General features: G+C 32.0%; 2 protein-coding genes across 2 annotated transcripts; one reads left to right on the top strand and one right to left on the bottom strand.

Moving 5' to 3' along the window:
• Window positions 1-792: 792 nt before the first annotated feature.
• On the bottom strand, window positions 793-1,212 carry EIN_138570 (hypothetical protein; the record flags this gene model as incomplete). The annotated part of the gene is made up of 1 exon (XM_004258533.1): window positions 793-1,212. One exon carries the CDS (start codon window positions 1,210-1,212, stop codon window positions 793-795), a length of 420 nt encoding a protein of 139 aa, XP_004258581.1.
• Window positions 1,213-5,033: 3,821 nt separating this feature from the next.
• Window positions 5,034-10,259, top strand: EIN_138560 (protein serine/threonine kinase, putative; the record flags this gene model as incomplete). The annotated part of the gene is made up of 1 exon (XM_004258532.1): window positions 5,034-10,259. The coding sequence occupies one exon, from the start codon at window positions 5,034-5,036 to the stop codon at window positions 10,257-10,259; it is 5,226 nt and encodes a 1,741-aa protein (XP_004258580.1).
• Window positions 10,260-14,424: the final 4,165 nt, after the last annotated feature.

The following is a 14,424-nucleotide window of genomic DNA, read 5'->3' as shown; positions in this document are numbered from 1 at the left end:
ATTGTGTTAACACGTAAAAATAATAGCATACAATAACCTCTGTTTTACCAATTTATCATTTGAAATGATAATAACTGCAAAAATAAACTATGGCATCAACATCGACGGAATCGATGTCGATATCAAAGCTATAACATCAACATTTTATTTTGAAAATAAAAATAATTCGGTTTTACTTTCGGCAAAAAAACATTTGGTCAAGCAAAGTTTAAAACAAAGTTAATTATTTGATATTTTCCCTGTTATTTTTATTTGATTTTTTAGCTTGGTCTTATTTCAAGATTTAGACACGTCTATTTTTTTAAAAAAAATACACTTGAAAACAACATCAAACAAAAATAATTTTATTTGGAATGATTTATTTCAAAAAATCGCTTCCTTTTGGTACTAACAATTGAAATACAGTTTCACATTAAAAAAAATACAAAATATAAACAATTAAATCATTTCAATTGTTAAGATTTATATGTTTTCGTATGCAAAACCAAGACTTTTTCAAATTTTGTATTGTCGAAGCACCCCATCCCAATTTTTGTGATGTGTTCTAAGTTGATAATTTTCAGTGTTGTGCAATGATAAAAACATAAAGGAGGGAGCTCTGATTACAATGACGGCAACACAACTTGAAAAGTTGTGTTGCATTAGCAAAACAGAAATTACTAATTTTAGTGATTTTATTGGGTATTTTAATTTCAGTGATACCTGTCTTGTTAAACAATGCGCCTTCAGCAATGCAATGAACATTTTCATCATTTAAAATATCAATTCCAAACATATCCAAATCATTGCATTTTACTTTGACATTATCACAATGAATTTTTTTTCAAATTGTTTATAAAGCGTGTAACTAACTTTTCCATTATAATTTAATACTTCTTTGCCTTCAAAAAGTATCGACTTAAGTGACGTGCACCCTTCAAAAACGTCATTTCCGAATATAATATTTGTATTACTAACATTTATATATTGAAGTTTTGAGCAATTCATAAAACAGCCATCTTCAACTCTTACAAGTAATTTTGGGAATGTGATGCTTTCAAGTGAAACACAATTTTTAAATACAAATTTTCCAATCGTTTTCAAAGTCTTAGGAAAGACCATTTCTTTCAAGTTGAAGCATTCCATAAATGTGCAATGAGGAATACATTCAACATCTCCAAAACTATCAAATTTAACAAGTGAATTACAATGCATGAAAACTCCATTTTTCATGTATCGAATTTTTGGAATTATTTTTAAATTGTCACAATTAGTAAAACACTGCAAATTGTAGATAACGTCTTGTGACTCACAAAATACACTCACAAGTGAATAACAATTTGCAAAACATTTTATTCCGATTTTTTAAGACTTTTTGGGAGTGTCACTGATTTTAATGAACGACAATTGTTAAACACATCATTGCCGATTTTTTCTAATATGTCTGAAAATGTTACACTTTGTAGAAATTGTGAACTACTAAAACATTTATCATTGATTTTCTTTGTAACAGATAAAAATTCAATTTCTCTGAAATAACCAATTAAGAAATAGCATTGGTTAAGAATTTCAACATTAGAAGGTATCACCAACTTATTAATTTGACAATAAGAACCAAAATTGTGATTTTTTATATTTGGTGTGTTAATCTTGAGCATATTTTTATCTTCGTTTCCAATGGTTTTTATCACTGAAAAATTGACGTTTGTCCCATACAAATTTATATCTTTGGATGTTAAAATGACATTAAAAAATTTGTACCCAAACGACTTCATTTAAAGATAAAACGTGTAATTCACATCAACTGTGTTGAAAAAGAATTTGGTGTATTTTTCAATCGTTTAGTTGTTTTGGTTTGTTTTGCTTGTAAGTAGTAAACAGTCGTAAAACGATATTTTAGTAAGGCGAGTGCACTCATCGAAAATTAATGTTTGGAATTTTTTGATTGTAGTTGGCATTAAAACTTCACAGAGATTTGTATATTTGGAAAAATAAAAAGTACCTATTTTTGTGACAGTCGATGGTACTTCTATTTTTGTTGTTTCAAGAGAAAACTCGACATTGTCATCTAGGTTTGTTGTATTCAATGTGACACTGCAAATATTATCTTTAGTTTCTTTCTCAAAATCAAAAGAACGACTATCTTCAAATATAATTGACTTTAAATTAATGCATCCAACAACAAATCTTTTACCAATTTTTGTGACACTTTTTGGAATGTAAAGTGACGTCAATTTTTTTGAATTTCAAAATGCTTCCGTTCCAATTTCGCATATATTTTGTGGCACAACAAATTCTTCGAGCTTTGAATCTGAAAAGCAACGTTTTGGTATTTTTGTGACAGTGGATGGTACTTGTACACATTTTGCGTTGTAAATACAAAAGTTTTCATCTTTTAACAAAAGTGCATTTTCGGGAATAAAAAACTTTTCTAATAGATTGTCAGAGTTATACATATCTAAATCTACATCAACAATAGTAGATGGAATGTATAAATTTGGGTGTTCGCCTTTGCAATACATATTCATATAAAGTTTTTCCAAATTGCTAAGATGTTTGTGATCGGCATAAACTTCTATGCCAAGTCTATCAAATATAACTCTTTCACTTTTAGTTGGAATATACACATGTTTCATTTTGGTGACAGGAACATCTAATCGAGTTAGAGAAGTGCATTGATCAAAACACACACTATCATGTAATATAACATTTTCACTAAAAACAAGTTCTTTCAATTGTTTGCACTTTTCAAATCCAAATGATTCTACAAATTGGACTTTTTGTGGGACGGTAAATTCAGTTAGATTTATACACCCAGAAAATGCGCAACAACAAATAGTATCCAAGTTAAATGAAAGAGTGATTTTTTAAGTGAAATACATTTACGAATAGCATACATCGAAATGCTCTCAACGTCGTTGTCCATCACAACTTCTTTTAATTGTCGACAATAACCACATACATACCGTGGTATATTTATTTTACCATAAAATGTTATTTTTGTAAGTGCATTTTGATAGAATACAAAATTATGAATAAACACTTTTTTATCACCTGTAAAATCATTAAAAGCACATCCACTAAACGCTTCACAATTAATCATAGTAATATTTGTCCCAAAGATCACAGAAAAAAAGCGAATTGCAGCCACAAAAACATGAGATTGGAATGTACTCAAGCAAATTTGGAAGTTTGATTTTTTTCAAATTTCTGCAATTGTTAAATGCATAACTTCCAAGTTGTGTTAAATGTGGTGGCAGTGTAATTTATGTGATATTTAAGCAATAAGAAAATGCTTTTTCAGAAATTTCAATAATTGAAAGTGGAAATGTTATTGTCGTCATATCACAAACTCCAAAACTAAAACATCCTATTTTCCTTATAAAGTCTGGTATTTTGCCTTTATAATCACATCGGTCTTTATATGTATACACCGAAAGAGGACAGACATTTTTATTTTTTAATTCTTCTTCGCACTCTTTGGATAATTAAAAATGATTTTTCGGGTTTTAATTTTATATCAAAAGTAGAGAAGAATTGCTGAGTTTGAACGAACTCAAATAGGTTTTTTGTTTGTGGCGTTATTTGAATTGGATTTATCCTTATGCGATCAAGTACATATTTATACTTCTTACACACTAATATCATGTTAATATAGTCGTCATAATTTCTTAAATATGTCGCAACAATTTGCATGGAATACACATCAACTCTCTTTGACATGAATTTAGTCATTAAGAATTTCGTTTTTCAATCAATTAGGTAAAGATTCAAAGTATTATAAAGTTATTAATATTAATATTACTATTTAATATTGAATACTATTAGTAAAAAATGTCTTTGATTGTATATTGTTATAAAAAAATACACAAGAATACTATTCCATTTTAATGTTTTAATAATAGTTTTCTTCTTTTAAAAAACAACAACGGTAAATAATTTGTTTTGGTTAAAGTGGTGGTGATTAAAGCTGATACCATTTTGATACATTTTAGAAATTTTATTAACCTTACAATTTTTTATCGAACATTTATTCAAAAAAATGTTTTGTTGATAAAAACACCAATACTGTTGATGTTTTAATTAACACTTTCACAACCAAAACTTTTTTAAAGAATAATAATAAGTAAAAAAGATATTGTCCAAATCATTTTTTTATTATTTTTATTCCAAAACCCCTTCCTAACCCAAACCTGCCAATAGTCAGTTTTATTTTACTTAAAATAATTAACAAATGAGAACTCAATTACCTAAGATTGATCAAAAATAATCTTTTTTTGATGAAATTTCATATCGCTTTATCATGTTTCAACATTTAATACAAAAAACGCTACATTGTCAATCCACTTAATAACAAACAATGTCAAATAGTCACATTAATAAATATAACTACTTTAAAACACCAATATCGTTATAATCAAATGACAATATACTTTTAAAAAAAACAAATAAAAATATCAAATTATCAAAAGACCCCATTTTTCTTTTTTAAGCTTTGCTCTTGTTCAACACAAATAAACTCATTCATGTTTATTTGTGTGACTATAAAATATACAATTCAAAATTGAGTTGATAAAAAAAACAAATAAAAATTTTCAAAAATATGTTTTGTGTATGAAGGCAAAAAAAGGTAAAGGTAAAAGAAAAAAATAAAAAGTTATTATTATTACGTTTCTGTAATAACAATAATAATAATAATTTATAAATTATTTTTTGTGGAATATGTTTGTTTATTGTTTGCATTTCAAAAGAGTCACCACAAGTTAAGTTTTTAGTATACCAAATTTCAAGGTAAAAAAATTAAAATTTGTGTTTTATTTAATACAGTTACGATATCGTAAGGTTAACTCACCAACAACCCGATACTTCTCTTGTCAACAAAAGTTGAATATTTTTTTTAAATAAAATCAAAAAACAATTTACGTTTGTTAAATACATTTTAAATAATATAATCTATAAATACCACAAAAACATGAAACTCAAATTTAAAAATAATAAAATATATGATTCAATTTGTTTCTCTAACTTTGCTGTATTTTTTCTCAACAATTAAAATGGTTTATGCAGCAACGTGTAGTGGTGGGCAGTACCTTTCTGGAAATAGTTGTTTTTCTTGTAGAGCAGGAACTTATTCCTCGGGTGGTTCGACAACATCGTGCACTTCGTGTTCAGCTGGCACGTATTCTTATAGTGGTGCTTCTCAATGTAGTAAATGTCCTGCTGGTTATTATTCATCAAGCCGTGGGTCAGCTTCATGTTCTCAGTGTTCTGCTGGTACTTATAATTCTTTTTCTGGGTCTACCTCATGTTATACTTGTGTAGCGGGAACGTTTTCTAGTGGATCTACACAATGCAATAAATGTGATCCGGGCTATTATTCCAGTGCCGGTGCTTCAAAATGTTCTATTTGTTCAGCTGGCACTTACTCATCTTCATTCGCTTCTATGTGCACTTCATGTGATGCTGGATATTATTCAAATTCTGGATCATCAAAATGCACAGAATGTGCTGCTGGAACACGCTCTGAACTCCCAACAACATCAAAATGTGTGACATGTAGTAAGGGAACATATTCGAGCAGCAGAAGTGCTTATTGTACTGATTGTAAAGCAGGGACTTATGCGGATGAACAAGGAAGTTCGTCGTGTAAAACGTGTGCAGATGGGTTTTATTCCACATCTGGAAGTTCGGTGTGTGTACAATGCGTTTCCACAAGTTGTGGAGTGTGTTCAATAACGACGGGGGAGTGCACTTCATGTAATGTTGGCTATTCGTACGATTCGTCAAATAAGAACTGTTCGATATGTCCCGCATCGTATTATTCGAGTGGTGGAACTTCGTTGTGTTCAAAGTGTGCGACTGGGTATTATTCACTCAGTGGTTCAAGTGGGTGTTCAGCGTGTTCCACAAGTTGCAAAACGTGCGACCAAACAAATGGGAATTGTTTATCTTGTTTTGATGGTTATATTCTGAACGATGGAAAATGTGACACATGCTCGGCTGGCACGTACCAAAGTGGTGGAAGTTGTGTAACGTGTCCCGACATGCAATACTCGTTTGCGGGAAGCACAACATGCAAAAGTTGCAGTTCAACGTGTTTGAGTTGTGATAAGACAAATGGGTATTGCACATCGTGTGGGTCTGGAATGGGAATTACAACTATAAAGTGTTCTGTTTGCAGTGCTGGTACATACAGTGTTGTTAATAAATGTGAGTTTTGTTCATTTGGAACTTTCTCATCATCACCAAAAAGTTTGCAATGTGATCAATGTGGAGATGGGACTTATGCCAACACACCAGGATCAACAAGTTGCAAAACGTGTAATGTTTTGTGTCAAGGGCCATGCGAAAAAACGGGTGGCAAGTGTGTAGCATGTGTGGATGGTGCTGTTCTATTGAATGGAGTGTGTTCACTGTGCATTTCAGGAACAATGGCAAATCAAACAACAAATAAATGTGACACATGCAAGGCGGGTACCTATGCCGGCGAAGGCTCTTCTGAGTGCAAAAAATGTGGAGAAATGACATACTCAAATTCGGGCTCGTTGTCGTGTCAGCAATGTGACAGTCATTGTGATGGGTGTGATGCGACAAATGGGTATTGTGTCAATTGTGTGATTGGGTATGGTCTAGCAGCTGGAAAGTGTGCCATATGTCCAAGGGGGACTTACTACACGAGTTCTGTGTGTCAGAGTTGTGGTGAGATGGCATACCAAGATGTTGATGGACAAACCATTTGCAAGTTGTGCGACTCTTCGTGTGCAAGTTGCAACGCAACAGATGGTAAATGTCTCACGTGTGCTGCTGGATATGGCTTTGACAGTGGAGTGTGTACGTTGTGTGGCGACCTCACATACTCAGAAGGCGGTGTTTTGCAGTGCCAACAGTGTTCCACTGAATGTAAAAAGTGTGACAGAAAAAGTGGTGCATGCACATCATGCGAAGTCGGCAACAAGAGAGTTGACAATAGTTGTGTGTCGTGTGCTCCATCTGGATACTGCGATTTATGCACAGACGAGACATCAGATGGTATTTGTGTATCATGTGAAGATGGATTTTATTTGAATAAAGATGGCAATTGTCAAAAATGTAGTGATATCCACAATGACTGTCTGAAGTGTTCTAAAACATCAAAAACGTGTTTGTCGTGTGCAGGCAACATGATATCAACTGGCACCAGTTGTGTTGCATGTGAAGTTGGGATGGTCAAAGTCACAGAAACGACGTGTGACTACTCGTACAATGTCATCCCAAAGTGTCAGATTGCAGACCATTTCAATAATCAACACATTTGCACCGCCTGTTTTGCGCCATACGTCACTTCAAGTGACTCCAAGGCGTGCAATTTGGGATACACAACTACAACATACTACAACACAAATGATAACCAATTACACACCAATATGGATGGGTGCGTCAACCAAATTGATACAATGTGTTATTTGTGTGATTTTACAGCGATGTTGTTAAACGGAGTTTGTAATGTTAAGAATGAGAAGTGTGAGAAATACTCGCAACACGGCTGCGACAACTGCGTTTCAGATGTGATCACATCGAATGGCAACTGTGTTGTTAACACAAATTGTAAATATGAAATCAACAGAGAAAGTGGCACCGAGTGTTTGTATTGTGTTGATGACGTGTCGTGTGGCAAAGCAAACCAAAATTGTGAAACATCACACAACGAGTACTGCTACTTGGCAATGAATGGGTATCACACAACAAACGACAACACTATTAAACAATGTGAAAGTGAAGTGTGTGTCATTTCAAATGGTGTTATCACCAATTTGAAATGTAAAGAAGGCAAATTGTTGATAGATGGTGTGTGTACAACTGATACGATGTGTTTAGTAATATCAAGTAATGATTGTATCAAATGTGATCCAAAACAGCATATATCACAAGGTAAATGTTCACAAAACAATCCAAATTGTGACAATCAGAACGGAGATATTTGTATTGTATGTAACAACACCATCAACGTTGATGGTGTGTGCACAGACAGCCAGTCGATTCATTGCTCTTCATTTGACAAAGTGTGTGTCACATGTGAGAGTGGCCATTACAAAGACGTTGATGGCTGTAAAGAGAAGACTGGCGCGTTGTCTTATTGTGATGTTGTCTCGTCACTCAACACCAAATGTGTCGAGTGTGAGTCCGATTACAACTTTGATGGAATTTTGTGTGTGCCACAAACACTTCCAAATGAGACCACCAAACAAACAACTAAAAACGAAGACACACAGACAGACAGCCATTGTGAAGTGAGCACCACAAAGGGGTGTCTGAGGTGTTTGAGTGGGTATTACCTCGCAGACCACATGTGTGTAAAATGTGATTACCCCTGTGTCTACTGTTCAAATCGGACATTCTGCACAAAGTGCGACGATTACTCGTACGCAAACAGCAACGGCGTTTGCACTGAAATCAACGACCTTGTCAGTGTGTGTGACGTGTTAATGTCAACATATCGCGGGTGTGTGGTTTGTAAGGCAGGGTACATGCGGTCATCTGATGGGTCAACATGCATTGGCTGTGATGAGTCGTGCAAGTCGTGCACAAATGAAGGAAACTGTGTTGTGTGCAATGATTCATTTTATCGCACCTCATCGAATGTCACCAAATTGTGTTCTCCACAAAGCGAGTTGACTTCGTGTGCAAACAAAACAACAGCTGGTTGTATGCTATGCGAAGGAGGACACTATCTCTCAAACAATTTGTGTGTGAAGTGTCAAGACACGTGTACACAATGCAATGGGATCAATGAGTGCACCGACTGTGTGAAAGACAATGTACTTGTGTCAGGTGTCTGTTCACATTACTCATCCATTGAAAACTGTGTTGAGTCTGCCAACAACAAGTGTTCAAAATGTGATGACAACTACAAGTTGAGTGACGACATGTTGAGTTGCATTCACACAACAAATTATGGTGTTGTAGTTGGCATCCCAATTGTCTCCGTGTTCATTATAGTACTCGTTATCATTAGTATTATAATAATTACAATAGTCGTTTTACAAAAGCGCAAGGAAACAAAGAAAATGGAAAACATCTGTGTCTTTAAGATGAGTCGTTCAAACATCGCAATGAGTGTGTTAGATAATAACATTTTGACCAACAAAAAGTCTCTGACATTTGATGACACCAGTGAAGTCATTCCCGTTGAAAAAGAATCTCGCGAACTCCTCTGTGTTGGCAACAAAAACAAAGGCATTTTGAAAGTCCAAATCACAACACGTGGTGGCTGTGACAAATACTCAATTCGCACGGAACCGCAATTGGTGACTTTGAAGAAAGGTGAAGCATGCGAGTTTGAGGTGTTTGTGACACCACATTGTTCACTGAAATTGCACGACGAGATGATGATAGTCACCATGAACATCGAAAACAGTGAGACTGTGTCTGTCCCAATTGCCATTGAAATCACAACAGAAAACTCGACTAAATTGGATTATGATGAATTGAAAGAAGACAAGAAACTTGGAGAAGGCTCGTTTGGAATTGTCTACAAAGGAAGTTACAGAGGAAATGTTGTTGCAATAAAGAAAATGAAACAGTCAAATGACACAGAGAAACTTATCAAAGAATTTGAGAATGAAGTGTCAATGTTGGACAAGTTTAGAAGTGAATATATTGTCCACTTCTATGGAGCTGTCTTTATATTAAATAAGATATGTATGGTCACCGAATTTGCACAATATGGAAGTCTACAAGACTTGATTAAAAAGACGACAAAAGAAATGCCACAATTTGCAGTGCGAGTCAAGTTGATGTTAGACGCATCAAAAGGCATTTTGTATTTACATTCAAATAACATTTTACACAGAGACATTAAGCCCGACAACTTCTTGGTGTTTTGCATTGACAATTCAATGAATGTGTCAGCCAAATTAACCGATTTTGGGTCATCAAGAAATGTCAACATGTTGACGACTAACATGACATTCACAAAAGGAATTGGAACACCAAAATACATGGCGCCTGAAGTACTTGAAAGAGAGAAATATAAGAAGCCAGCTGATGTCTATTCATTTGCAATGACTATGTATGAGGCATTCACATGGGACTTTGCATTCAAAAATACGGATGTACAATTCAAACATGCATGGAGTATAGCAGATTTTACATCGAGTGGAAAACGACTGCAAATACCAACATCGGTACCAGAGGATCTTAGCATCCTTATCCAACAAAGTTGGGAACATAACCCCAAAAAGAGATTTGAAATTAATAATGTCACTCAAAAACTTGAAGAATTTTATAAAACAATTAATTGAAGTGTTATTTTATTATATTGTAAAATGTTTTATAATATTGAAAATGAATTAAACTCGGAATCTATGGAACATTTTCAGTAGGCTTTTCAACCAAGAATTTTCTTATTAAAAATTAGTATCTAAAAAAGCTAATAAAACGGGAAATAAAAAAATGACCCGTTTTATTAGCGTTTTTCAATACTAATTTTTGATAAGAAAATTCTTGGTTGCGAAGCCTAATTTTCAGGATATATACAATACTTATTAATATAAATAATATATCATTATAAAAAAAATTCTGAGAAGAAGCTACTGATTTTATGATGTCAATTCCTTTAGAAAGATATGGTTCTGGATGTTTCTTCGATGGTATAAATAGTACTTCGAATATTCAATTAACATTACAAGCAACACCTATATATGGAATAGATAATCCATATATCAAACCAGATGGTAGTAATTTAAATACTAATGCTATTAACATTGTTTTATTAAATGATGCCATGTGGTATTTAACACCAAATAAAGTAGAATTACTCACTAATGTTGATTTAGATTCTATGTTCAAGTAAATAATATTTTAAATTTTATATTGAATTGTATATTTATATTTTTAGTAATAAATGGAAGTATTTTCAACAGCTTATCAAGATAAAAGTAAAAATAGTGTTTTTGCACTTCATATTTTAATCCTTCTACAATAACATCTAATGAAATTAAAACTGATAAAATTACAAGCATAGATGGAACAGTAAGTATAAATACAAAAGATATTTCTTCTACTGGTTATGTAAATTCTGAAATATTAACATATTATAATAAATCTAAAAGTTACAGCGACAATGTTGCATTAGTATGTAATACATATAGCGACAATGTTGGTTCTAAGTGTAACTTTTACAGCGATAATGTTGGCTCAACATGTAATGCATACACAGATACAAAAATATCTTCAATACCAACTCAAAAAAATAATATATCCATATCCAAATATAATTACACAAGATGTAAAAACATATAAAAAATGATACTTATTCTATTAAATCAGAAACTGATAAAATTGCATATTTTAGAATAAAAATTGATAATGTTACAGAATTTTTAACAACAAATAGAATAGTAAAAGTAGTTCCATATGTAATTATTAATAATGAAATTTATAAAGTTATTGAACAAGTTAGTGGCAGAAGTATGTTGAATGGAAAAATATATACAACAGTACAAAATTTATTTAATGTAAATCAACATCCAGTAATAATAATACCAGATACAGTTGGTTATTTATGGGGTGATGGATATTATTGTTTTAATTATTTCAGTTTATATTTACCAAAGAATTTTACATCAAATAGTAACATAATATATGTAACAACTGAACCAATATGTGTTTATTTATATTGTAATCTTAATAATTTATTTTATCCAGGTATTAATTATTTAGGAAGTAATCCATATTTAATGTGGAGTAATATAAATATATATAATAATGGAATATATCTAATAGAACCAAATTTACAAATAACAAATACATCATCTATTATAGAAATATGTCAAGATTATTCACTAAAAATATATATGTCATCCAAAGCTGTATCTAATTTTACAGATTATAAAACATAAACTGTTTTCCAAAAGTCGGTACCGAAATTACCCCAATATTTGCTAAATAAACAACCCATTTTTTTTTCTTTTCTTTTACCTCTGTTTTTTATTCATTTTTCTTCGTCTTATTTTTCAAATAACTGTCTTCCACTTTTATCTTTTCTCGAACAAACAAAATATTCGCATTATTTTTCCCTCCAAATTTCTAAATAACTTTCTTCAACGAAAAAAAGACTTGACAAAATAATCGATTTTGCCGAAAAGTTAGAAACATTAATTTTGAAACCCAAAACAATTTGAATAACAAAAAAAAACTAAATAATCATGTCTAAACCAAGAAAAAGTTATGAACGCGAGCAAGAAGGGAAGAATGAGAGGGTCAAGATGGCTTTGGAAAGAGGACTGTCATATCGCGAGATCCAACTGCTTTGTGGAGTTTCCAAAACAAAAATAGCTAGTATCAAAAGGGGAGAGGAGACAAAGCCAAAGAAGATGGGAAGACCAAAAAACATCAGTGTTAATGTTGCTCAAAGTGTTGTCACACGAACATTAACTAACCCATCTTCTTCTTGTCTTATGGTTTCCAACGATGTTAAAGTTTCTCTTTCAAGTGTCTATCGTCTTAGAAAAGAGAACAAATTTGTGTTTGCAAAGCAGAAAAAAATGCCGGCTCTGAAACCATTACACATCACAAAAAGACTTATTTTTGTTAAGAAACAGCTGGCAAACGCAAAGCGTATTTTGACGTGGACCAAAAACACTCTCATTTCCGACGAGAGTCGTTTTTGTTTATACTCTGACGGAAAATATGTTTGGAGAAGACGTGGAGATCTTGATAAGGAGGCGTTTGTGCCAACTCCCAAGTTCAATCGGGGTGTGATGGTGTGGGCAGCAATTGGGCGTCATTTCAAGTCAAAACTCGTTTTCGTCGACGGAACACTGAACGCGGTAAACTATCAAAAAATGTTGGCCGAATCAAGAGTGTTTGAAAACGCGAAGAAGGTGTACAAACACGGGATGGTGTTTCAACAAGATGGTGCAAGACCCCACACAGCGAAAAACACAATTGAATGGTTTGAAGGCTTGGACCCGAAGCTCATGGTTCGACTACTGAAAGAATGGCCTGCAAATAGCCCCGACCTCAGCCCAATTGAACACTTATGGCAATACTTGGACACCTTAGTAAGAAAAGAAAAGGAAATCTTCGAGAACATTGAAGAACTCAAAGAGGCTCTTGAAAGGGCTTGGGATTCAATACCTCTTGAGACAATTGATAACTACATAATGTCGATTCCAAAGAGGTTTGAATTGTGCAAGGAAAACAACGGCGAATTTATCGGACACTTGCTTTAATCCGTTATCATTTTTTTTTATTTTTTTCTTTTTGAACTCGTTTTATAATTTCTTTGTTCGTCTTCAGAGGATGTTTGTTTGTTTTTTTATATGTATTCAAATTGTTTTCATTATTTTGACTCGAAAAGAAATAACTGTCTTAGAAAAATTGCAAAAGACTTCCCAACGTTTCGACAAATGCCCGAAAAATTACGAAAATAATATAATTTGTTTGTTTTTTTAGGTCAAAAAAGTCGGTACCGTTTTTTGTTTTTTTTAAAAAGATAAATAATAAAACAAAGTCTTTAATAACAATAAAACGGGAAAACAGCTAATAATAGTTTCTCAATTTTTAGCGGTAGTACTTACTTTTGAAATACAGTTTATATTATTAATTCACTAGGAAGAACTACTACAACTACAATTTATGATATTTTTGAATCAAGTATTGTTTATAATGCTTTTAATTTTAGAAACGATTTATGGTAATTTTTCAAAACACTAAATGGTTGAATTAAAAAAATAGTAGAATTAGCATCATTATTATCATTTATATTTCTGATAATATTTATTACAATATTAAAAATATTTTCATATTTGTTTAAAAAGAGATTATTCAAATTAAAAGAACAAAAAATATTAACAACAAATATAACACCAAGAATACACAGTGTTTAAAACATTAACTCTGACTGAACAATGAAATAATAATCAGAATCAATATCGATTATATTATTTTTGTAATCAGTAAACCATATTTTTATTTTTCGTTTATTGTCTTTGATTTCAAATGATTTTTGATTATCACTGTTAGCAAAAATTATAAATCCATCTTGTGAAAAATAATCATTACTTGAATTCAAATCACTTCTTAAAATATTTCCACAATCAATCTGACCTGATGAATTATAGAATCTGGTAGCCTTAGTATTAATATATTTATTATTAGTAGAACAAACAAATTCAATTGTTAATTCAACTTCAAATTGATATGTATTTATTACCTTACAATTATTATTATGTAAATTCATATATGATTTTTTCATTTTATAATATAAAAATAAACATATACATATAGAACTTCTGTGGTAAATTGTATTCGCTTCGACTTCATTATGAATATGGAATAAAAAAGCAGAAAAAAGTAGTTGGCTCAAGCATGAAGTGCAAAACAACATGGAATTGTTACAATTTTATCATTATCATCAAGTTTACATATTATGTTACCATGATTATATTTATCATTGTTGCT

Source organism: Entamoeba invadens, assembly GCF_000330505.1.
Source record: "Entamoeba invadens IP1 unplaced genomic scaffold scaff_1105074725839, whole genome shotgun sequence".
NCBI classification, from domain to species: Eukaryota; Evosea; order Mastigamoebida; family Endamoebidae; genus Entamoeba; species Entamoeba invadens.
The sequence above is the reverse complement of the archived record's forward strand: the minus strand, read 5'-3'. Positions and strand labels throughout refer to the sequence as shown.